General features: G+C 40.6%; 3 protein-coding genes across 5 annotated transcripts; all 3 read left to right on the forward strand.

Moving 5' to 3' along the window:
* The first annotated feature begins 312 nt into the window (after positions 1 to 312).
* Positions 313 to 12,131, forward strand: osbp2 (oxysterol binding protein 2). The gene is made up of 14 exons (XM_026339069.1): positions 313 to 490; positions 2,358 to 2,563; positions 6,147 to 6,397; positions 6,509 to 6,677; positions 6,932 to 7,052; positions 7,162 to 7,228; positions 7,324 to 7,455; positions 7,575 to 7,820; positions 7,991 to 8,111; positions 8,313 to 8,416; positions 8,649 to 8,744; positions 9,129 to 9,313; positions 9,446 to 9,666; positions 9,827 to 12,131. The coding sequence occupies exons 1-14, from the start codon at positions 330 to 332 to the stop codon at positions 9,985 to 9,987; spliced, it is 2,241 nt and encodes a 746-aa protein (XP_026194854.1). The 5' UTR covers positions 313 to 329; the 3' UTR covers positions 9,988 to 12,131.
* A 945-nt stretch (positions 12,132 to 13,076) lies between these two features.
* slc35e4 (solute carrier family 35 member E4) lies at positions 13,077 to 18,982 on the forward strand. Of its 3 annotated transcripts, XM_026340534.1 has the most exons (4): positions 13,119 to 13,188; positions 13,771 to 13,972; positions 14,111 to 14,721; positions 16,164 to 16,696. In XM_026340534.1, exons 3-4 carry the CDS (start codon positions 14,130 to 14,132, stop codon positions 16,694 to 16,696), a joined length of 1,125 nt encoding a protein of 374 aa, XP_026196319.1. In that variant the 5' UTR covers positions 13,119 to 13,188; positions 13,771 to 13,972; positions 14,111 to 14,129. The 3 variants fall into 3 exon arrangements, with proteins under 3 accessions (XP_026196318.1, XP_026196319.1, XP_026196317.1); XM_026340533.1 differs by lacking the exon at positions 13,771 to 13,972 and having other exon boundaries at positions 13,077 to 13,188; XM_026340532.1 differs by having other exon boundaries at positions 13,121 to 13,188; positions 13,771 to 14,721; positions 16,164 to 18,982.
* A 741-nt stretch (positions 18,983 to 19,723) lies between these two features.
* smtna (smoothelin a) lies at positions 19,724 to 22,335 on the forward strand. Its single transcript, XM_026340082.1, has 8 exons — positions 19,724 to 20,041; positions 20,602 to 20,681; positions 20,802 to 20,877; positions 20,998 to 21,126; positions 21,240 to 21,291; positions 21,465 to 21,582; positions 21,700 to 21,851; positions 21,957 to 22,335. The coding sequence occupies exons 2-8, from the start codon at positions 20,604 to 20,606 to the stop codon at positions 22,102 to 22,104; spliced, it is 753 nt and encodes a 250-aa protein (XP_026195867.1). The 5' UTR covers positions 19,724 to 20,041; positions 20,602 to 20,603; the 3' UTR covers positions 22,105 to 22,335.
* Positions 22,336 to 22,701: the final 366 nt, after the last annotated feature.

Consider the following 22,701-nt stretch of genomic DNA (forward strand, 5'->3'; position numbering starts at 1 on the left):
TTCAATCCTGTGATCAGGACGTCATCATGATCCCCTCTCTCACATCCACAGGCTTTATGATTCAGCGCAGTCAAAGTGCAGCGCTGGGGAAAATGATGCACGTTGTCTCATCCTTGCTGAAATAGTAGCGTTGCGTAACTACCTCAACTACCTGGAGGTAACAGCGTCAAACGACTGACATCGTGCAGCTCCAGCTCAGGGCTGCAGGCTGCGGCAGCTCCGGCGGCGGCACAGTGCGCTGCAGCGGGATCTCTCTCTGACGGTAACGGGCTGCAGCCTCTCCGCACCTACTGCACCGTCCGTCTCCGTCCATCCCTCCCGGAGTGACGATGAACGAGCTGGTCAAGAGTTTGCCCTCCCCGACCCTCCCGGGGCTCCACCTGTCGTGTCCGGACGCCTACAAAGGCTGGCTCTTTAAATGGACCAACTACCTGAAGGGCTACCAGCGGCGCTGGTTCGTCCTCAGTAACGGCCTGCTGTCCTACTACAGGTGACACCGTGTCTTCAGTCGTCCAGTTGGACACTGCTACGATTATGATGAGAAAGTGATGTATACAGTATATATTTTATTATAAACACAGTAGCATTACATCAAACTTTTAGGCCGAGTGCTCTGCAAAAATAACCTGAGTCATAGCTACAAGATGAGAAATGAATTAAATAATAAGAAAAGTGTGTCAACCTTTTGGAAATTCATGCTTTTCTGCAATAATTTGTCATAAAATGTGATCTGATCTTTATCTAAGTCTAAGGTATTAATGTATATGATGTACCTAAAGAATGAACACAAAAAATGATCTTTTATTCATTTGTATGTCTGTGTTTACTGAGAAGACTATAAAAACCTCATACTGCCATTAGAGATATTTGCTGCCCCTCCTTGGCAGCAGTAACATCAACCAGGCGCTTCCTGTAGCTGTGGGTCAGACCTTCAGGAGGAATTTTAGCCCATTCATCCTGCAGAACTGCTTTAGCTCTGTAATATTCTTTGGACGTCCCAGGTGTGGCTCTCTTCGTGTTGTTCCATAGTATAGCAAGGGTTTTGTGATATCTCCATCTTCCCATTAATCACTGCAAACCACAGATGTGCAGTGTGTGCAATGTTCTTTTCAGTGAGTAGCAGCTTCCTTCATAGTGTCCTGTCATAAACACCCTGCTTGTTCAATGTTTCACCTACTGTAGACTCATGAAGACGTGTTAGCCAGTTCCAATGATGCCTTTAAATCTTTGGCTGTTGTTTCTTTACCTCATTAATGAGTGTTTGTTGTTTGTCTGGACCTCACTTCTTGGTAGAGTAGCCACAGTCCCAAAGTGTCTCCATTAGTGTTTCTCTAACTGTAGACTGGTGAGTTTCTAAAGTCTTTGACATCACTTTTTAATTCTTTCCAGCTTTTTGTAAATCAGCAATTCTCGATCGTAGATCCTCTGAAAGCTGATTTTGTCGAGGCATGGTTCACATAAGCATCTTCTTCTTCTTCTTCTTCTTCTTCTTCTTCTTCTTCTTCTTCTTCTTCTTCTTCACACGTACTAACTCATTTTCTGAACTTGTGCTAACACCTGACTCCAGGCAGCTTTTTTTTGAGGTCATTATTCAAAGGGTTCACATACTTTGAGGTTTTTATGGTTGTTTTCAATAAAGACAGGAAAGATCAGAATCAGAAGATTTTTATGTGTTATTGCCTTTAGGCACATTATTTGTTATTGTTTTGTTATCAGTTCACATTTTATGACAAATTAATGCAAAAAAACATGAAATTCCAATCCACATACTTTTTCTTGCCACTGTATATCACATCTATTTTTTGTGACCTCATGACCTCACCACATTTTGACCCTTTTTAGAGTATTGCATACAAATTTTAGTTTAAGCTATTTGGCAGTGTTACTTCTAAATAGCTCTATGTAATAATAGAGGACAGAAACCCTGTACACCCCAAAAAGGGCCTATTCTGTGAGGTTAAATAAAAGCTACAGATATTTTTTAAAACATAAATAAGAGATGTTTTAAATATACACAACATCTAATGTGATTAAATATATAGTATTTTCTGTATGTTAAATGTAATATATAAACCATAGTAGTATACTACATTACTCTGTAAAAGATATATAGTACAACAGTATGTAAAATCTGTAAAGAGTTGATCTTGTAAAAAGGGGTCAAAGTACATTTTGTATATAGTGACGTATTGGGTCATGGTGTCGGGATGCTATTTTAATAGTGAACATATCTGAAGTCATTAAGAAACAGCAAAGCCTCATTTCTTAAACGATGCACATAAACAGGGAACTGGGTGAGGCTCATCCAAACTCCTATGGTGTCATACGTTAACTCAGTTTATGCCGGGTTCCCTCAGGACTCAGGCAGAGATGGGACACACTTGCCGGGGCACTATTCCCTTGGCAACAGCCCACATCGAGGTGGGTGACACCTGTCACCTGGTGTTAACTAGCGGAGGCCGAAGCTACCACCTCAAGGCCACGTCTGAGGGAGAGTGTCAGCGATGGGTATCAGCTTTGCAGCAGGCCAAGGCCAATGCCACTCTCCTCATGCATCACTCAGGTGAAATGTTTAAACTCAATAAGTTTCAAACATTATACTGTATATTGTACATTTATGTTTAGATTTTACAGATGTTTGGTGAATGCTCACAAACAAACAAAAACAAATCTAAACAAATTCATACAAAAGCATTTATAGTTTTTATACCTAACCCTAATTGTAATTCATTGCAATAGATTTGAATTTGTTGCACTTGTCCCAGAAGATCATCTTAAAAGGAACAACATAGTTTACCAGAGGATGTCAGAGGGAGATAAACTAACTTTAGCTGCAACCTGAATGTAGGCTCAAGCATCCAAGACCCATTTACCTGAATGCATATTTCATTTCTTTGTAGCCATCAGTATTATCTCAGTATAGATCAGAAGAGGGCAGTGTTGTTCAAGCTGTTTCCCTGAAAACAGTCAGGTCAAGAATGGGAATTAATTAATTTAAACACAAGCCTCTTTCATCGTGCCATATTAAATGACATACAGAAATAAATCTGTACAGTCAATATCCACCTTTTCTCTGAATGCTCCCACACAATATAATATAATATAATATAATATAATATAATATAATATAATATAATATAATATAATATAATATAATATAATATAATATAATATAATATAATATTTTAAATCTTGTAAGAAGCATAAGATACATGCAGAATTCTTCTTCTTCTGTTTGTCTGTCTCTCTATTTGTGTGTGCAACACACATGCTGCTACCACCGCCCCCTCCCATTCGGTCTCTTTCCTCCCTCCCCGTCTCCTTCAGTATGACGACAGTGAGAGTTGAATGAAATGACCTTCCTCTAGACTCCTCCTCCTGTTCTGGTGGCAGGAGGGGTAGAAAAAAAAGAGAGAGCAGGAGGGTGTGAGGATTTTCATTGAAAATATTTTTCACCAAATATTCTGTGGACAATAGGGAGATATGGGTGCAGCCAATTCAGTGAGTGTCACCTTGTAAGTATCATGTTTGTTTGCTATTTATTATTGCTGAGCATCTAGCTATGCTTCTATGCATGTGTTTGTAATTGTAGTAGTGCATCTATGTTTTTGGAGTTCAGTAAGTTTTGCAATCGCCTTATACTTAATTCTGTGCAAGTGTCACTGTAAACATGCTAAATAGAGCATTAAAATGCCTTTAAGTTATAATAATGGTACCATAAATTTTTACAAAAAAGTATTTAGTCAAGTAAGCTGTAGTAAATTCTCCTTTTCCTCTGCATTAATCACCTCTTAGAGGCACATGCCTGTAGCCACCCTTTTCATTAGTAACATTTTTGCATTTACAAAATGCAAATCAGTGTTTTGTGTTTCTCTGAGCATACCAGCAGCATATGGAGACAGTGACTGATGTGCGATGTGTTCATGCTGCACCTACCAGTTTATAGCACTGGACATTTGCTCTATTAGTAGTGGTCACAGCCAAAATACTTAGCAGCACTCAAAGACCTGAGCACATTAAGAAGATTATACACAGCCTTAGTTTCTTTCTGATGTTTGTGTTGTGTAGAAATTGTATAGAAATAGTGTTTGCAGTGTGTGTTTGGCCACGATGGTTCTCAAATGATTACTTCATCAAAGATGTATAACCTTATGTAGACTGGATATGTTAATGCCTAACTAATCAAATGCCTTAATCTTGAACAAACATTGGTAATACTGTTTGTGCATGAGTTGGATTAAACATTAGAACTGTGTTTATTTGCATGTACAAGCACAGACAGTGTGTGTGTTGTGATTACAGATTATTATTGAGCTTTTGTTTGTGGGTCTCCTGGCCATAATAGCAGGGCAAATGAATAGGATAAAAGTGGATTAGAGCAGCAGTAATTAAGTGGATGTTTTCAAAGGTGTGAGGCACCTGTCAGGTGATAGCTATCGCATAACCACCGCTACAAGCTTTCTATTTTCTAGAACGCACACATGTAAAAATTCAAACCTGTCTAGTCTAATGTTAAATACGGAACAAGAAGTTCAACACAGAGGAGCAGCAGCATGAACACAATCAAATGTGTACAGAGATGGAAACAGTGCAGCTCAGGTTGTGCTTCAACAGGCTCTCTGTATGTTCCAGTCGGGCTTGATCCGTGTTGCAGAAGCTCTCAGTGCATCCCGTTATTCTAAGCTCTAGATCACTCTTCCTACACTGTGTCCATATTGGTGCTCCCTCTATCACCTGTGGTTGTGTTTTGATGATTCAGTGATGAGTCACTAATTTATCTCAGACTCTCCAGTGTCCTGTGTGGTACTCAGACTACACCAGTATACCTTTCCCCTACATGTTCATATTTATGGGTGTAGGGAGAAGTACACTGCACACTGTACGTAAACATGCTGGATGGCAGATGGACCCAGCTCTCATATTCATAATCTAATGTCCTAACACCTGGAGCTCTATAAGTCAAGTGAGATCCCTTTTCTATTTGCTGTATATGGGTCATAAAACCATTACAGATGGCTGAAGGATTTTTCACCCACTCCTTTTTAATCTGCTCCTCCTGAGACTTTGTTGATCCAGTTTGCCCTGATTGTTTTTATTTATCTTCCCCTCTAATAGGGTGTAGTACTTAGTCTCCATGCTTTGGTGTTTACAGGCAGTTCACTTCCACAATTTCAGACAGACATTGGCCTAGATTCAGTCCCCAGTTTTCAGATTACACACACAGCCTGAAAAGAAATGTTTTGACCTAGAAAAGTTATATTACATATGAGGCAGTTATTGACATGGGAGGCAGCATTTTAAAGCTGGATTATTTGTGTTGTCATTTGTAACTTTCTAGAATATCCAACATTATCTACAATTGTACTAATGTCAGAAGGTTTTTTTTTCTGTTCTGTTTTAACATTTGGTTCACTGAGAGGCTTTTAATTCCCTCCACTACCCTCTCCATCCCATAGACTCTATGGCAGGTCTAACACTACAAACACATACTGTGAATGAAAGCACTATTGTAAGCCTCAGAGGTTGTTTAAAACCTAAGATTTAACTTGAATGTGAAAAATGTTTTGTCTGAAGGTCAAGGTGCCTGAATTTTCTAATTATTTTGAAGCTAATGTTTCTTTTATAATCTTTAGTAATCAGTCCCATCCCCATGCTCTCCTAAAAAACCCTGAGACTGATCGCTTGGCTCATGCCAACGAGGGGTAGACAGAGGAATAGAGGAGGAAAAGGGTAGTGCGTCATCTTTTTTTTTTTTTCTTCCCTCTTCTAAAAATAACCCAGCCTCCTGATTGCACAGGCCTAGGTTTCCAGGGTAACAGTGTTCATTCACAGCTTTCAGATCTTGTATAGGAAGGGGTGTGGGAGATCAGGGCGTGAAGTGTTATCATCTTCCTCCATCCATTCCCCACTAACACGCTCTTAACTCGCCTCTGTCTAAATATAGAGTATTTAAAATGTACTGCTTAATCTGTCGGATAAGACATTAACCCCCCATTTACTGATTACTACAGTTTATATTTTCACCACCATAAACACCCGTTTGTTTGGCTATAATTAATGCTAATGATACCTTGGCATCCTTCATACATTCTGTTATACAGTATGTGCACTGCTTTTCCTTTTCTTTTCTTTTAATCCGTGTGAAGATGACTCAGGAGATGAAGGACCTGTACCACAGGAGGAACGTGCCCTCACCCAAGGGGTGCTCAAGACTCTGGCCAGCAAGCTAGATGACCTGAGCACCTGTAATGAGCTGATTGGAAAACATGGTGCTGCCCTTCAGCGCTCCCTCAGTGAACTTGAGGAACTGCGTGGATCCACTGACAGCACAGACAAAGTGAAAGCTGTTAATGAGCGAGCCACACTTTTCCGCATCACCTCCAATGCTATGATCAATGTGAGTTCACATTGGTTTTCTGCCAGTATACGTAAATGGAAGACGGATCCATTGCAATTGTATTGTTTAATGAGACAACATCGTTTGATGTGTGTTGTGTTCACACCTCAGGCTTGTCGTGACTTTCTGGACGTAGCTGAATCTCACAGCCGGAGGTGGCAAAAGGCCCTGCAGTATGAGAGAGAACAGCGCCACCATCTGGAGGAGACCATCGAACAGTTAGCCAAACAGCACAACAGCTTAGAGAGAGCCTGGAGGGAGAATCCCACCTCATACACAGGTGAGACACATAATACTGTGTATTGAAAGTCCTATCTCTTCAGTGTCATATGAAAAGTAGGATCTTACAGAATAAGAATGTGGCCCCCCTCTGGACAGTAGCAGGGATGCACACAGGATTCTTTACCAAAGAAATCAGGCTCAGTCAGACGTATATTAACATATAACATTTTCTTTCTTGGAGTGTCATATGTTCATGTAACACACATTTACTGTATGTGTGCTAACCTGTCCCCCCATCCTGTGTTTGTGGAGGTGTGGAGAGGTCTCGGGAGGGGGATGCGAGTGATGAGAATGATGAGGCAGAGTTTTTCGATGCCATGGAAGACTCCCCTGCATTTATAACTGTGACTGCTAGTGGCAACATACAGCACAAGTGAGACATCTCATATATAATCTCAGGGCTGTGAGTCAGCTCAGTCAGCAGCACTGTAACCTTCCACTGTATTTAATGTATTTGTCTGTATTTAATGTTTTTGTCTCAGGCGCTCAGGCAGTAATCAGAGTATAATGAGTGGAGGAGTTCCCAGTGACTGGACTCACAATGAGAATGTAGGTGCCAAACATATTACTTTTTATAAAATTGTATTAGTTTCAGGTTCTGCATGAACCAAATCCTTGTATTTAGTTGTATTTTGTTTTTTCAGGACACCTCAAACCACATGCAGCTACGAAGACCAAGGCGCACTCGTGTTCCTAACAAACCAAATTACTCCCTCAACCTGTGGAGCATCATGAAGAATTGCATTGGCAAAGACTTGTCCAAGATACCTATGCCTGTAAATCCAAACCATACTTATAGGCTTTCATATAGTTTGAGAGTGATTTGGAATAAACATGTACCTTGTATGTTTTGGATTATCTGCAATACTTAAAAGAGACCTGTGTGTGGTTGCAGGTAAACTTCAATGAGCCTCTGTCGATGCTGCAGCGTCTCTCCGAGGATCTGGAATACAGTGAGCTTCTGGACCGGGCAGCTCGCTGTGACTCGTCCCTGGAGCAGATGTGCCTTGTGGCTGCCTTTTCTGTCTCCTCCTACTCCACCACAGTCCATCGTACAGCCAAGCCCTTCAACCCTCTGCAAGGGGAGACTTATGAGCTGGACCGATTGGGGGAGTATGGGTATCGCTCAATTGCTGAACAGGTGAGACAAAAGCATGAGCATCGTATTAAATGCATTTACATGCACAGATCCCTTCACATCTGTTTTATTCACAGAGAGATCAAATTATCCTGCAGCGAAGAACGAAAATATAAATAGGGTTTGATGTCTTTATTACCTCTGCTGACACACCTGATACCATTCACCCTCAGGTCAGTCATCACCCACCAGCTGCTGCCCACCATGTGATGTCACAGCGAGGATGGACCCTGTGGCAGCATATCACTATTGACAGCAAGTTTCGTGGGAAATATATTTCTGTCATGCCATTAGGTAAGAAACAAGTCAAACCAAAACATGTACCTTGATGCAGAGCATACTGACTGATTGTATGCACTGCATCAAGGTAAATGTTTTGTACTATTTTTCTGTACTATGTACTATGGCAAATATGAGGTATAAATACAGTGTAATTAGAAAACTGTACTGTATGTACATGTGTATGTTTGTGTATTTTCTTTCTCTTCACTATAGGAAACATTCACTTGCAGTTTCACTCGAGTGGAAATCACTATGTGTGGAGCAAAGTGACGTCAACAGTGCACAACATTATAGTGGGAAAACTTTGGATTGATCAGGTGACTGACTTCAACAGTCAAATACACAACCTATCTCTGACTCTGTGTGCGAGCTCATTTTAGACGAGGACAGAAGCTGAATTATTCCTTTTCCAGCAAAATGTAAAACTAAAGACCTTCTAGAAACAGCTGAAATAGATACAGACTTTAACTGTTGAGGAATAAAAGGTGCTCTGTATTAATATGTATGACTGTGTTGAATTACTGTTTTTACATCTACTGCTCTTGGCAGTCTGGGGACATCGAGATTGTAAACAATACTACCAAGGACACCTGCCGTCTCAAATTCTCCCCCTACAGCTACTTCTCCAGAGATGTCCCACGTAAAGTAAGTCTGTTTTACCTTTTCATTCTGTACTTTTTCATTGACTATCAAGCAGCATCTTAATATCTTGTCTTCATTGCATGTTTTGATGCTATGAATGAATAACACGGTTTTTGCCTACTGGTTTTTCGGATTATGTCTCTCTCTTGAGCACTTTTGTTATAATATTAGCATCTACATAGAAAACATTAACTCACTGACTCATCAGCTAAGGAGAAACAAGACCCTAATGTGTTTAATAAAGACATATATAGAGATAAAGAGATAAAGATCTGATAAATGATGCATCCAAAGCAGAATAGGAAATGAGGTAAAGTTGTACACAGCTGTGAATGTGTCAGCACCTAGAGGTCAGAATGTAACTGATCTCTTCCTGTGTGTCTCTAGGTGACAGGAGTGGTAGAGGACAGTGAGGGCACAGCCCGTTACATCCTGTCAGGAACCTGGGATGAAAAAATGGAGAGTTCTAAAATAGTCGACAGCACCCAAGGATGCGGAGGCTCTGAGGGCAAACAAAAGACAGTTTATCAGACTCTTCAGCCCAAAGTGTTGTGGAAGAAATATCCTCTCCCGTATGTTTGTCTTATCTCAAACATGTCTGCCACATCTTGATGGTTGAACCTGCCCTTTTCTGTTTCTCCCCCTCCTCTGTCTGACCTTATCTTTTGTCCTATTGTGTTGTCTCTTCTATCTTCTCTCTTCAGAGATAATGCAGAGAACATGTACTTCTTCTCCTCCCTGGCACTCACTTTGAATGAGCCAGAAGAGGGTGTTGCGCCCACTGACAGTCGTCTGCGGCCAGACCAGCGGCTGATGGAGGAAGGTCTGTGGGATGAAGCAAACTCCCAGAAGCAGTGTCTGGAGGAGCGACAGAGGCAGGAGAGGAAAAGACGGGAGGTGCAAACCAATCAGGCCCTAGAGGAAGGTGAGATGAAAAAAAACAACAAGGAAGAGAAGTCTGTATTGTGGTTGGTGTCTGTGTGTTCGTCCACGGGGCAGAAACAAAGTTTGTACTCAAATGTTGAAATATTACATTATAACATGTCTTGTCAGTGTCTTAAGAAAGCTTGATTCTGTGTCATCAGGGCAACATATTGAGGTTTACCAGCCAGTGTGGTTTGAGAAGAGAACAGATGAGACAACAGGGGAAAGCACCTACGTCTACAAGGGCGGCTACTGGGAGGCCAAAGAAAAACAGGACTGGAGCCAGTGCCCCGATATCTTCCAAGACACAATTTCCCCTTAGACATCAGACAAGCAGGGCGGTGACACCTGGTATATTGATACACAGAGTTATGGACTGTTTGTTTGTGCGAGTGTGGCCGTGCGAAAGTAGCCCTCACTTCCAGAATTTCAAGTACAAGACAAGCTCCTTCTTCCACCTACTTATTAATCTTTTCTGCTCTAATATAACTTGTGTTTTCAGAATGCATGGCCACAGTTTGTGTGTACGCTTCTTCTGCATTGTAGAGAACAAATTTATGAAAGTACATAGAGTTTTTATGTGTTTATATGTGTGTCTGGAGCTAAAACATTGATGTATGCTTTACGGAGAACACAGCCAAAACACACTTGTTTCATTGGGGGTGTGTGACTTTGGGGTACAGAATACACTGAATGTGTTGTGGGAAGACCTTTGTTCATCGTGCTCCGACAGAGATGCCAGGTTTTGAAAAGACTGTAGCAGGACAAAGCATTCTTCTGCACTAAACAGGTTTTTCACAGCAGAACTTAACTTATTTACCTTGCCTGATTCATGGGGATGTTTGCAATTCTTCTTCTTAAAATTGCACAAACTACAGTATAAGTTGAAGGATTGACACTCGTTGTCCAGCTAGACTGGCCTCTAAAGAGCAGCTATTACAACTCAAAGTAGATTTTATTCTCTTTGGAGGAACAACCGACTGAAAATACAATGCTGCTTTACAGGCAACTGCTGTTTCCCACATACGTGTTAAAGAAGTGTATGTGTTACGAACTGGGATTGTGTACCTTCAATTTGTACCAAGCTGGCAGCGTCATTAATACATAGTAATGAATTGCATTACAGGAAACGCAGGACCCATCATACTAGGAACTAAAAGTCAGAAGGTTTTTGCCTTTGCCACAGCTATTTCAATGACTCCTTTTCAAATACAGTACTGTATGTCTCCCATGAGTCTCCAACCTTAATGGAAGTGTGATACTACTTACAAATATCACCACTTTAAATACCGTAAGGCTCAGCCATAGTTCCAATGAAGTATAAATCTGCTAAGTCTGGGAGGATTTTCTTCAACAAGGGATTATATTGGTGCTTGATGGTAATTTTAGCCTTAATTATGTAATAAAGTAGTAAATCCCTAATAACCACTGCATCCCAACTCTTGAGATTTAGTACAGATTGTACCAATCTGGCAGGTTATTTGTTCTTTGGCTTTTACATGTATATGTCAGAGTGAATTTTAATTTGTTTGAATTTTCTGACAATATCAGGGTTTATTGTTTTAGCAGCAACAAATTAATTCCCCTTTGTTGTAATAATTGTTAGAATTGACTAGCTCTATGAACAGGTTTCTCTATTTAAAGTTGTGTTGTTTTATGATGACATGACAGCAATAACACACCTGCACAATCACTTGAGATGAAAATACTCCCTGAAGTCTGAAAAGGTGTTTTATTCAACACGGTTATTATGTTTTAGTCACAGTGTTTCATTAGCCGAACAATGATTAAAGAAATCTCATTTTTGATCAGTCAGGAGCCCGAGAACAATTAAGGAAGAGATTAGCAATACACTTGCTAAGGTTTTTGTGTTCAAGCAAGCACTTATGTACATTAGTAGTAAATATACATTATATTAATAAACAATAGTCACTTTTTTATTTATAGTTCTCAGCTGAATGTGTACTATAAAAGGGCAGGATGCAGATGTACAACTGCCTGGTTGGTTTTGGCTTGTATATAGCAAGAGAATATTAGAAATTGAATCACCTCATTTAAAATCACTGTATGAAAATATTCTTTCACATTACTTGAACATTCATATTTTGGTCAAAATCTAAACTCTATTTGTGTATACATAATACTAAGTGGAGACAAGATTGTATATAACATAATGACATGTTGGGTAAATTAAATTCTGAATATATCATTATAAAATTCAGTATACAGTATTAATGATGCAAATAAGGTGTTGTTCAAATAAAGCACAATATGTTTCCCTGCAGGTAATAATACATGCCACATGGCTATGCATGGTTTTAGAGTGTTTCTGCACTTCTGTAGCGAGAAGCCTCGTTACCTAGCTCACTGTTTGTGGACTACTGATTACTGGAACATGATGTGAACTCACCTTTTGTGCCCAATGACCTCAAGAATTTGACATTTTTGAGCTCAAATAAAAACATAAAGCTGTCACAGTGCTGTTTGTTAGTGTCTGTCAAACCTATGTTGTTAGCTGCTGTCTTGTAAAATAACAAATCAGACACCAGAAACTTTTCAACTAACAATAAATTACATTTGGATATGTAGACCTTTCATAAACTAAAAGTCATTAATAAACTCCATTATATATCTGTAACCTTTTCACCAAAGCGACAGTGGAAAGAAAAGCACTGTTCTCTGCTCAGTATCCACCAAAGTCAGACTAATATTTCTAAAAAGATAAAACACAGTCACAATCTTTCATGCTTTTCTTGAACACACCCACTAAACATGCAGAATGATGGCAAGAGAGTTTTAATAACAGGCTGAACCACCTTTGACAGCAATAAAGTCAAAAAAACAACATCCAGGAGGAGTTCTTCTTTCTTACACAACCGCTCTTAGATGTCTTGTTCAATAAAGACATGAAAGATCAAAACTACACATGCTGTTTCAGCCTAGAAATATTGTTGTTGTTGATATTTGAGACTATGGTGAAGATCAGATCACATTTCATGACCAATTTATGCAGAAAATCAGAAAGCGGTAATTATAGTGTATTTACTTTAGGCAGTATATAGAAAGGACACAGAGTTGCAGGGGATGATGAAATTGCACTGGTGTCTCTAATTTCCTTGGTTTCTTTTTTGTAAAGTGTAAAGTCACGCAGTTTAGTACAGTTTTGAGTGGTTTCAGAGGTAAAAATCATAATTTTACTGCACTACATTTATTTGAAAACAACCCAGCAGTATAAAAGACAATTTGTTAGATTAAAAATGTGTCTCTTAATATAATAAGCATGTAGTGAGCTTCGCCTTTATCACGTGCAACATATAAATGCATAATTAATTATAGTTTAATAATATTATAGTCATTGAATTGTAAATTCCTCTGCACTCAGCTTTGCAGCCACAAATGAGTGGCATCGCCCTTTAAACGCACCGTCCGATGACACTGAGCAGCGTCCGCCCCGGCTCGGCTGACTGGCGGAGGTTAGGGGATGCTACCGGTGCTGCCAGGGCACTTGTCGAAGACGAACAAGGTAAAACAGAGATGCTCACATTCAGACTAAGTGTAACTTACTAACTAGCGCTAATATTCAGGGAAAGCTAAAACAGTCAGCTCAGGAGTAACGGCTGCTGCCCGACGTTAGCTAGCTAACAGGCGCTAACGTTACAGTTTCCCGGTGATAGGCAGAGCTGCTAGCTAAACGTTAGCATGACACAAGCCGAGGGCAGTCGCTCAGCTGCCCGGTGTCAAGTGACAGCTCAGTCCGTGCTAGAGGTCAGCCAGCTTAGCCACCTTTATATTCTGTCAGCTGTTTTGTTCACGGTCACCGAGCCGCTGCTTGACACACACCGGTTAACATGATAGATGGAACAGTGCCCGCCACCTTTAGGTGCGCGGTGTTAGCTTGTGGGACAGGTTGTTGTCTGTGTTGACAACACGGTGTGAGCTGTCAGGGTGTCCCTCTGCCCCGGTGCTGGGAGAAGGAATCACAAGATGTCCTCAGGCAATGAAGTAAGCTGCTATTTAAAGCCAGCGTGCGGAAAAAAAAAACATGCTGCTCTGTCTGGTGTTTATAAGCTTTAGTTACAGCTACATCGTTATGTTTACTACACAGCTCTTTAGGTGGACCACACTGACTCGTCACTGTCGGTGTCATAACGAGTCGGTGAAGTAGAGGGGGATGTACAGTTTTCCATCCCGCCCTGAACAACCCTCCTCTCCCGTACACAGTCTCCTGTGTTTCTTCCTGGTCCAGCATACGTCGTGTGCTCTGGGTGCGTCTCACAAACCAGCCCGTCATGCAAAAGAGTTTCGCTGTATGTCTATAGGTGGTGCTGAGAAATGCGGTGTTACTCATCGACTGACATATATAACCCCAAACTGACAAAACCGGTTTTATCATGCTTTTCATTTGGAGGTGAGAGCTACAGATTCAGCATGTGTTTTCCTTACAGAGAGGACAATGATAAGAACATGATCAGCGCCGATGGCTTCTCAAAATGCGAGGCGACTCTGCAACAGAGAGGCAGGAGGAGGCCACCCGCAGAGATGCTGCATCTGCTGTCAGCAGTCATTGTTTGGTTGGTGACGGGTACCACCATCTCCAGCCTTAACAAATGGATATTTGCAGTTTACAACTTCAGGTACCCTCTGCTGCTGTCTGCGCTTCACATGTTGACAGCCATAGTGGTGGACTATGGGCTGATCAAACTCCGAGTGATTCGCCACAGAGGGGTTGGAGAGCAAGACTTGACTTCCAGTGCGAAATGCAAGGTATTCCTGCTGAGTCTGACATTTTGTGCAAGTATTGCCTTTGGGAACATGGGACTGAACTATGTCCAGCTGTCGTTTGCACAAATGATCTATACTACAACACCGCTCTTTACTTTGGCCATCTCCACACTGATCCTGGGCAAACAGCATCACATCCTCAAATACACAGCCATGATGCCCATCTGCCTGGGAGCCTCCTTCAGCATCATGGGAGAGGTCCAGTTTGATCAAACCGGCTGCTTCTTTGTGTTCGCGGCGACCATGTTGAGGGGTGTCAAGTCCATTCAGCAGAGTGAGTGTTTCTGTCCTGTTTGTCATATTAGTGTTTTGCTGTGTTTTTGTTGTAGCTACAGAGAGTAACCTCTGTGAAGTTTTAAAACTGGAAACTTCATCTCATACCAGTGACATCAGAATGTATTTTGGTGTTTTCCCCTGTGTGCAGCAGTCTGCGGTCCTGGAACGTTTTAGTGATTTGGTGATTCACACATATTACAACACAGTGTCACTGTAGTATACTTCTGGTTTCCTAGGAAACATAATACAAACATCAGTATGTGTGTGAGTTGAATTAGGCAGTGATCTTCTGTAAAACCAATAGATTAAATTAGCTACTTCTAAAGTGTATCTTATTTTTATGCATGCACCACATTTCTGTGGCTGCTCTCAGAGAGCATGTGACAATGTTTTAAAATGAACATAGCGTTCCTTCAAAATGATCAACTTAAAACAAATTTTAGATTGGCCCCAGTTTAAGTAACCATGTCCTGGGAAAAACATGTCCCTTTCATGAATTGATGTCATATGGGTTGCACTAAGAAGCAGTATTTACTTAATAGTAGTAATTACTGCATAAGTTAATTTAAAGTTGGTTTCTGTGTTCAGTGAATTAGGACTGAGGAACATCAGTCTCCATAATGTATTTATCAGGGAAGAAATGAGAAAGTAATGAGTTGCTAAAAGTATAGTGATGCTTTTTGTTACATAACACTAAAGCAAATATTAGGTTTTGGTCAGAGGAATGGAATGATGTATATGTTGTGCCTGGACAGGCACAGAGGCCCCTCATGGTTACATAGGTAAACTTGGAGCCAGGGGACCATCATTTTAAATTCTAAATACTCCAGTACACATGCTCAGTAACAAACATCACAAGACTGGAGATGTGGTTTCTTAAATGCAAGTATATAGGAAAGAACACGTAACTCCTGTTTTTGACTTTGTAAACAAGGTCCAGCAGATGAAAATTGCTGCACATTACTTTTACTTTTAATCCTGACGAAAACTTAATGTCCATCCTGAGGTGCCAAACTATCTGGGAGATGTTGTCTCAAGTTTCAACAAGCTATTTTCATCGTCGCACACTAGTTGTTGTTACTGTTTCCCTAACAAGTTTATTTTTCTCTCTCAAGCCTGCTGTAGTGTATTCCTTTATTTTGTTTATACAGTATGACATAGTGGAGTGTTTGAACAGCGTTAGAGCTTCTTTAGTTCTTACTAACACATGAAGTTCTGCATATGTGTTTTGCTTCCTGCCTGTCTACATGAGGACACAAACATTTAAACCAGGTGCTTTACATATTTCCCTGCCATTTTCCTGTTATCAGTTCCGAAGCCTGCTCTGAGTGAACAAAAGCGAGTCTGTTCCTATTATTCTGACTAGAAACACACAGGTACCTTCCTTATGTGACAACATTCCAATAAAAAATGCATGTTGTTGTTTCCTTGTTTATGCAGGCATCTTACTGCAGGAGGAGAAAATCAACTCTGTGTTCCTCCTCTACCTGATGTCCATTCCTAGTTTCTGCATCTTGGCTGTGGCAGCTCTGGCCTTAGAAAACTGGGCTATGCTGGAGTCGCCGCTGCATTACGACCGCCACCTGTGGGTTTTCATCTTGCTCAGCTGCCTGGGTTCAGTCATGTACAACTTGGCCAGCTGCTGCGTAATCACGCTCACCTCGGCAGTCACTCTGCATATCCTCGGCAACCTGAGCGTGGTGGGAAACCTGCTGTTGTCCCAGCTGCTTTTCGGCAGTGAACTGTCCGCCCTAAGTTGTGCCGGTGCAGTGCTGACATTGTCTGGCATGCTTATTTATCAGAACTCTGAGTTCATTGTCAGCTACCTGGATGCACGCAGAGCCAAATCCAAAGGGTCAGAATCAGTTGATTTTCACAATGCATGTGGAGAGGACCTGAACAAAGCTAGTATGTCTGAACCAACATATCATCAGCAGAGGACAGATGGAAAACAGGAAGACAAAATAGACTGAACTGAAAGGATGAAGAAGGGAATAAATGTCGAAGGATAAAATAATTAAAAACCATAGCTGTACCTTGTCTCAATAAGTTGGCAGAGGAAGTGTGACCTTATAAGCAAGTCATCACTAATGATGTTACAGATCATTTTCTTAGGTAATTATTTTTTAACTTCCTCACTGTGCCAAGTTATTTCTCCTTTGGTCACACAGAACCTGAAATTTGCCAAGAGGAAAAGATCGCCTTTGTTCATCACAGTGACAGTCTTTCCTTAACCTGTAAATTTCTCATACATAGCCTATAGAAGTAAATGCATGCATGAGCACACTAAACTGTTTGATACCTCATGAGGTATTCACTTACACTACTCCACTGTGAAACAGTTCTCATTTACAGAGGGCTCTAATCAATGTTTTGAGTGGCTGTCGTGGATATTGTCAGCTCGTGTAACATTGAGGTGTGCGAGGTTTAGAGACTACTCCTCCTCAACTCTTAACGGGCACAATGTGTATTAAAAATAAATATTAATGGTACTGTTACCTGATATTCACCTGGTCCTGTCTTGGTGAGGGACTTGTTTTTTGGCAGCTTTTATTGATGGTATGTAAAGAGGATGCGTGTGAACTAAGGAAACTGCAGTTGTTGTTTTAGGGCTAAAACCATTCTCCAGAGGCATGAGGGACAAAGCCAACATTTCTGTGCAATGAGATGCCTCTTTTTCTCTACTGAAGCACATTTTTATTAAGAGGCCTGAGCTCTATGGTTTGTCCTTCACAATGAGCCTCTGTGCGGCTTCCATTTAAGGCCTAGATTTTTTTTTTCCCCAAAACTGTTTTAAAGACGGTCTCTCTGTAGAATTAGTGCAATTATTTCCATCTGTTTAACAGCACACTCACTGCAGTGTACCTCGATAATTAGGTTCATGCGTTCTCTAAGGAGTGCCACTCATCTTTAGAAGTCTTGTCCCTGTGGATTAGATGAGGAAAAAGAAAAGGACTTTAAGGTTGCTTCCTAAGTCCTACACGATGCCATGTGTTTTGGATTAATTGTCCCTTTTTGTAGAGGATGTTTTTAAAAAGTTAGTTGACACATCTTCTGCTGGACAGTGTTACGTTTCCCTTCAGTGTTTGCAAAGCATTATTTCCCTCTTAATATTTATGTGAAAGAAAATATTTATTTTTGAATGATCATAGTAATCACTGGCTTCGTTAAGTTGTAGAGTTTGGTCTTTAAGTATCTTGCACATGTTATATTAGACAGCAGTGGTGTGTCCTGTCCCTCTCTCTTTAGAGACAAGTCAACTGTGCTAAGCAGAAAACAGCATGATGACGTGACCAGGTCATTGCTCACATACAGTTGAGCTCTCACACAACACAACAAAGCCATACACGAAGGTGTTTTTTTTGTTTGTTTGTTTTTTATTATGATCCCTCCTTCTATTCTGGATAATTTGCCAAAAGAGCAAAAGCAGGCAGGAGTGAAATACTTTACCTAATTTATCATGGATTTAAATTTCAAGTGTGCCATTTGTCCTGAGCACTATGTCATGTTGTGATTAATATATGATTCTGAGATATTTTCCACGGAACCACAGTTGGTTGAAAGTGGTGCAAGAAAGATATCTAATGTTTTATATTGCAGTTTGATAAATGGCTTTGTTATTAAATACCTCAAATGTTAATAGGATGACTAATACCCTCATGTTCATTGATTAATTATGTCAACATCAGACTGTCATCAAGCAGCTTTTCAATAACTATGGTAAAACTGCAGCATGTGAATGATATATTCTATTGTTTCAGTAATCTAATCATCACATTTTATAACACACATTTTAATACGATGTCATGTTGTGCTCTGATCAGAATGACCTCCACTGTCATGTTTTTTGGTTTTATATTCTCAGTTAAACATTTTGTTCATATTATGAGTATGGGGCAAACAAAAGTTGCACTGACATGTTACGAAGACGCTGCCTTCAAAGCCTGTGGTTCCTGTGTACATACTGAGTTTACTTGTTTGCAAAGCTAGTTGGATGTAAATAGTTATTTTATTATATTTATGTACTTTATTGTCATACTTTGCTGGTTTAAGCTATACTGGTTTAGGAATGAAACATTTGCCTCATGCCTTATTTGGACACAGTTTAGAAGAGAAGGATTAGTTAATTTGTCATTTTGTAAAGTGAACCCTTTGAATGCCAACAGCAGACAAATGTGCTGTTAAGGACAAAAGCTGGGTGATTCATACATATGATCTGCGATTGCTTGAATAAGAAATAAACTGACTGGTACAATAAATAACAACTCTACAGAATCGGAGCAGTTCTTGCATCAAATAACATAACTCCATTGTCACAGCTACTACAAATTTACTGTCATACAGACATTTTAAATTAGATTAGAGTCTTTTTTATTATGTTAAAATGTGTGATCTCCGAACATGTATTGTGATGTTTTGAGGAGCTATTAAAGGCTGTTTCACCTCTGGAAAGTGTTTAAAATACACATCCTCTATTTAAACATAAAATCCCTTAATACCGTTCAGGTATTGATTATTATCAATTATTAAAATTAGTGGTAATAACATTGTCTGTTATTTTTGAAGTAGTTGTCAATGTTCACCACTTGGTGGAGCAATTTACCTTGTTTCTGATGTATGAGATCTGCCTGTTTGACACAGAAAAGTCATTTCCGAAGCAGTATCAGTATTCTGAACAAGTATTCTTCTTCACTTGTTTTCTTCCAGGTTGTGTCTGTGTGTGTGGGTTTTTGTGTGTGTTTCTCGTATATGTGTGCACGCTCTGTATCCCCTGTTTAAGATTCCACTACTGCTGTAAACAGAGGGTTCACTGGTCAGCCTTTTGCCTGAATAAGGCAGTGCTCCTCACTTTTTGTCCTTGTTAACTCCTTCATGTCCGAGAAAATGGTTTGTCTGGAGCCCTCTCCAGGGGAAAATTGTCCAAGTCAGTGATGTGGTTTGAGGTGAGTTTTGCTGTGTCCCATAAACTATCACATATGATCCAGGATGTAATGACAAGATAAGCTCTCTGCTGAGGAGGACAGAGACCGGAGGACAAGGACCTGATGTGTTTCTCCCTCCTCCTCCACCTCCACCTCCTCCTCCGCCTCTTTCTTCCCATCTTGGGTGGTACATATAAGCAACCCCAAAACTCTCTGTCCAAACATGCGTGTTTCTGAAGTGCTGTGGTGAGAGGTGTGATGTCAAGGCTGAACTTCCACAGATCTCCGGGCACGTTCAGAGAGAGGTGGAGGAGAGGAGAGGAGAATCGAGTGCTGAATCCTTCTGAGAAGCCCACAGACCACCACAAGACGTATCACTTCACAACCTGAAAACAGGTGAGTAGCACTGCACCTCAACAGCCACCAATCTGTGATCTGAATTCCTATCTTTCACATTACGTTTGTTTTTTGTTTTTTTGTCTCGGCTCGTGTTCGCCTGTATCTGAGGACGCATAGTTTTTAAGGCTCTTTTGGTAACGGGCTTATTCCACCACATTACTATATTTGTACGTGTTTTTCCCTTTTTCTGTGCTGCAGTTGCTGAGATGCACTGAGGGGTATTTCAGTAAGACAAACACATTTCTTTGCACATCTGCTCAGTTTGTGTCTGTGTTATGACTCACAAAGTTGTTTATAATGTTCATATTTCAGTTACTGAACAGAGCGCGAGTAGAACACATGCTGTGTGGATAGTTTTACATTATTTAATCTAAACAACAAGAAACAGTCTAGTGCAGTCTGTCAGTTCTGTGTGAATTTTTAAGCCACGTTATACATACAAAACAGAAAGGCAAAGATTGCTTCTCCAAACATGATTTCATGTTTATGTTGCTGTCTTTGCTGAGCATGCGTCCAGAGCTGTGTTTTCACACTGTCCGACCACATTTACCACGCAGACATGGAGTCAAAAACCGATGGTGGGCCAACCAGAGAAGTACTGGCTGCTATTGAGGATGAGGAGGTTCTCAACAAGATGGTAAGCTAATGAATGATCAAGCTTTGAATGCTGTGTTTTACTATTACCATCTGAAAATGGAAACCAGAAAATGTCTCGCTCTGCAGTCTTGTCTCTAATTGTTTCTCTCTATGTTTTCAGCTCGACAATGCTACAAATTTTGAAGAGAGACAAATGATTCGTGCTGCATTGAGGGACCTGCTCAAGAAAAAGAGAGGTGAGGAAAAAGCTTTCTCCCTTGCTGTCCACTAAAGTGACCATAATAACATATAGAATAGAATAACATCTCCTCCTCCTCTGATGCATTGCTTCTAACTTCTCCGCAATTTATCATCAGATAAGCGGGAGCAGGAGCGAGGGATGAGGCAGCAGGACTTGAGACAGCAAGGCCTGAGCAAAGGAGGTACCACGGGGGGAGTAGTAAGCATAGGAAGAGCATCTATGAACCAGCAGCCGTCTACAAACAGTAAGTTTAATTTGACATCACTGTTGCTCATAAATGCATTCGACCTCTTTTAAAATATATATTCAAACTATATTAAATTCTAATTATTCTCATTATTCCTTGTGTTTTGTCAGAACCAACAGTCGGGGCCTCTCCATCTACTCCTTTCACCAGGGCAGCAAGCAGGTAAGTCACAATGTTATGTCTGGGACTGTTTATGTGTCAGCATCTGTGCCAGCTAATGGGAGTTAATTTACTTCATTCAACCGAAATAAATGATTTGTGTGCACGATTGACCATGTTAGAAGAGGACATCACTTTCTGTACATCTTCTGTATATCTTTGTTCCCTCTCCTCAGCAAGACCAGTCCCGCTGTAGCCTCAGCCCAGAAATGTCTTCCTGCTGCAGCACCCAATGCTAAAAATGTCAAACAGATGCTTCTGGATTGGTGCAGGGCCAAAACAGAGCCATATGAGGTAAACATGCCCAGAGTCTCCCTGTCTATGAATTACTGCCCCATTGAGCTATACATAGCTCTGCCCGTTAACGCGACACTATTTCTTTTCAACTGGCTTCTCTCTGGGATGAAACAGGGGGTGGACATCCAGAACTTCTCCTCAAGTTGGAAAGATGGAATAGCTTTCTGTGCCTTGGTCCACCGATTTTTCCCTGATGCTTTCGAATACTCGATCCTCAACCCCAACGAACCCAGAGACAACTTTCAGCTGGCTTTCACCACTGCAGAGTGAGAAATGCAATTAAGGACAAAGTGACTTCACTTTTCTGATAACGGACTTTGTCATTGTTTGTCTTCAGTCATTTTTCACTGACACTCTGTTTCTGTCTGCAGGAGGTTGGCAGGCTGCCCTCCTCTGCTGGACGCCGATGATTTAGTTCGGATGAAAGAGCCCGACTGGAAGTGTGTGTACACATACATTCAGGAGTTTTACCGCTGCCTGGTGGAGAAAGGCCTGGTTAAAACCAAAAAGCGACTGTAACTTTTCACAAGTCAGACGCTAGCTTTCATGTTGGCTCTGATTTCAATCTTTACATCACACACACAATACACACAGTGAGGTCAACTGAATAGTTAGTTTTTGTGCTAGACTTACCATGAAGGAAAATGTTTTGTGTTTGGTGTGTCCTGCGGCTGTATGATGTGAATGTAATCAACATTAATCATTGTGGCTCTGCACACTACGAAATGGATTTGAAATAAAACAATCAAGATGTGCTGCAAGTGTCGACTGTCAGCTTTAATTTAAGGGTTTGTTCAAAAATATTGGATGAATTCAAACATTTTTTATGCCTAGCGCTCCAAATTTAGAGTCTCAGAAGCTTTTGGATAAACTAACATAATCATAAATTAAATTGTCAAATTGAATACTGACTTTAACAGTTACTAATGCTTTGCAGTCATTAATGACTGAGGTCTGGAAGTCATAGACGTCACCAGATGCTGGGCGTCTTCCCTAGTGGATGTTCTTCCAGGTTTCTGCTGCACCTCTCTGTATTTGCTGCTTGTTCTTGAGGTGTTTTACCTTCTGTAAGTAAAATTGAAAATTAGCTCCAGGGCAAAACTTGGCCATTGCAGA

Source organism: Anabas testudineus, chromosome 22 (genome assembly GCF_900324465.2).
Source record: "Anabas testudineus chromosome 22, fAnaTes1.2, whole genome shotgun sequence".
Taxonomy (NCBI): Eukaryota; Metazoa; Chordata; class Actinopteri; order Anabantiformes; family Anabantidae; genus Anabas; species Anabas testudineus.

Excerpts from the sequence above, each read along its gene's own strand:
- slc35e4 (XM_026340532.1), top strand. The coding sequence starts at position 13,998 with ATGCGGTGTTACTCATCGACTGACATATATAACCCCAAACTGACAAAA. Across the intron at positions 14,722-16,163 it reads TGTCAAGTCCATTCAGCAGA|GCATCTTACTGCAGGAGGAG; the intron begins GTGAGTGTTTCT and ends TTGTTTATGCAG.
- smtna (XM_026340082.1), top strand. The coding sequence starts at position 20,604 with ATGGAGTCAAAAACCGATGGTGGGCCAACCAGAGAAGTACTGGCTGCT. Across the intron at positions 20,878-20,997 it reads CCTGCTCAAGAAAAAGAGAG|ATAAGCGGGAGCAGGAGCGA; the intron begins GTGAGGAAAAAG and ends ATTTATCATCAG. Across the intron at positions 21,127-21,239 it reads CCAGCAGCCGTCTACAAACA|AACCAACAGTCGGGGCCTCT; the intron begins GTAAGTTTAATT and ends GTGTTTTGTCAG.
- osbp2 (XM_026339069.1), top strand. The coding sequence starts at position 330 with ATGAACGAGCTGGTCAAGAGTTTGCCCTCCCCGACCCTCCCGGGGCTC. Across the intron at positions 491-2,357 it reads GGCCTGCTGTCCTACTACAG|GACTCAGGCAGAGATGGGAC; the intron begins GTGACACCGTGT and ends GGGTTCCCTCAG. Across the intron at positions 7,456-7,574 it reads TGTCCAAGATACCTATGCCT|GTAAACTTCAATGAGCCTCT; the intron begins GTAAATCCAAAC and ends GTGTGGTTGCAG.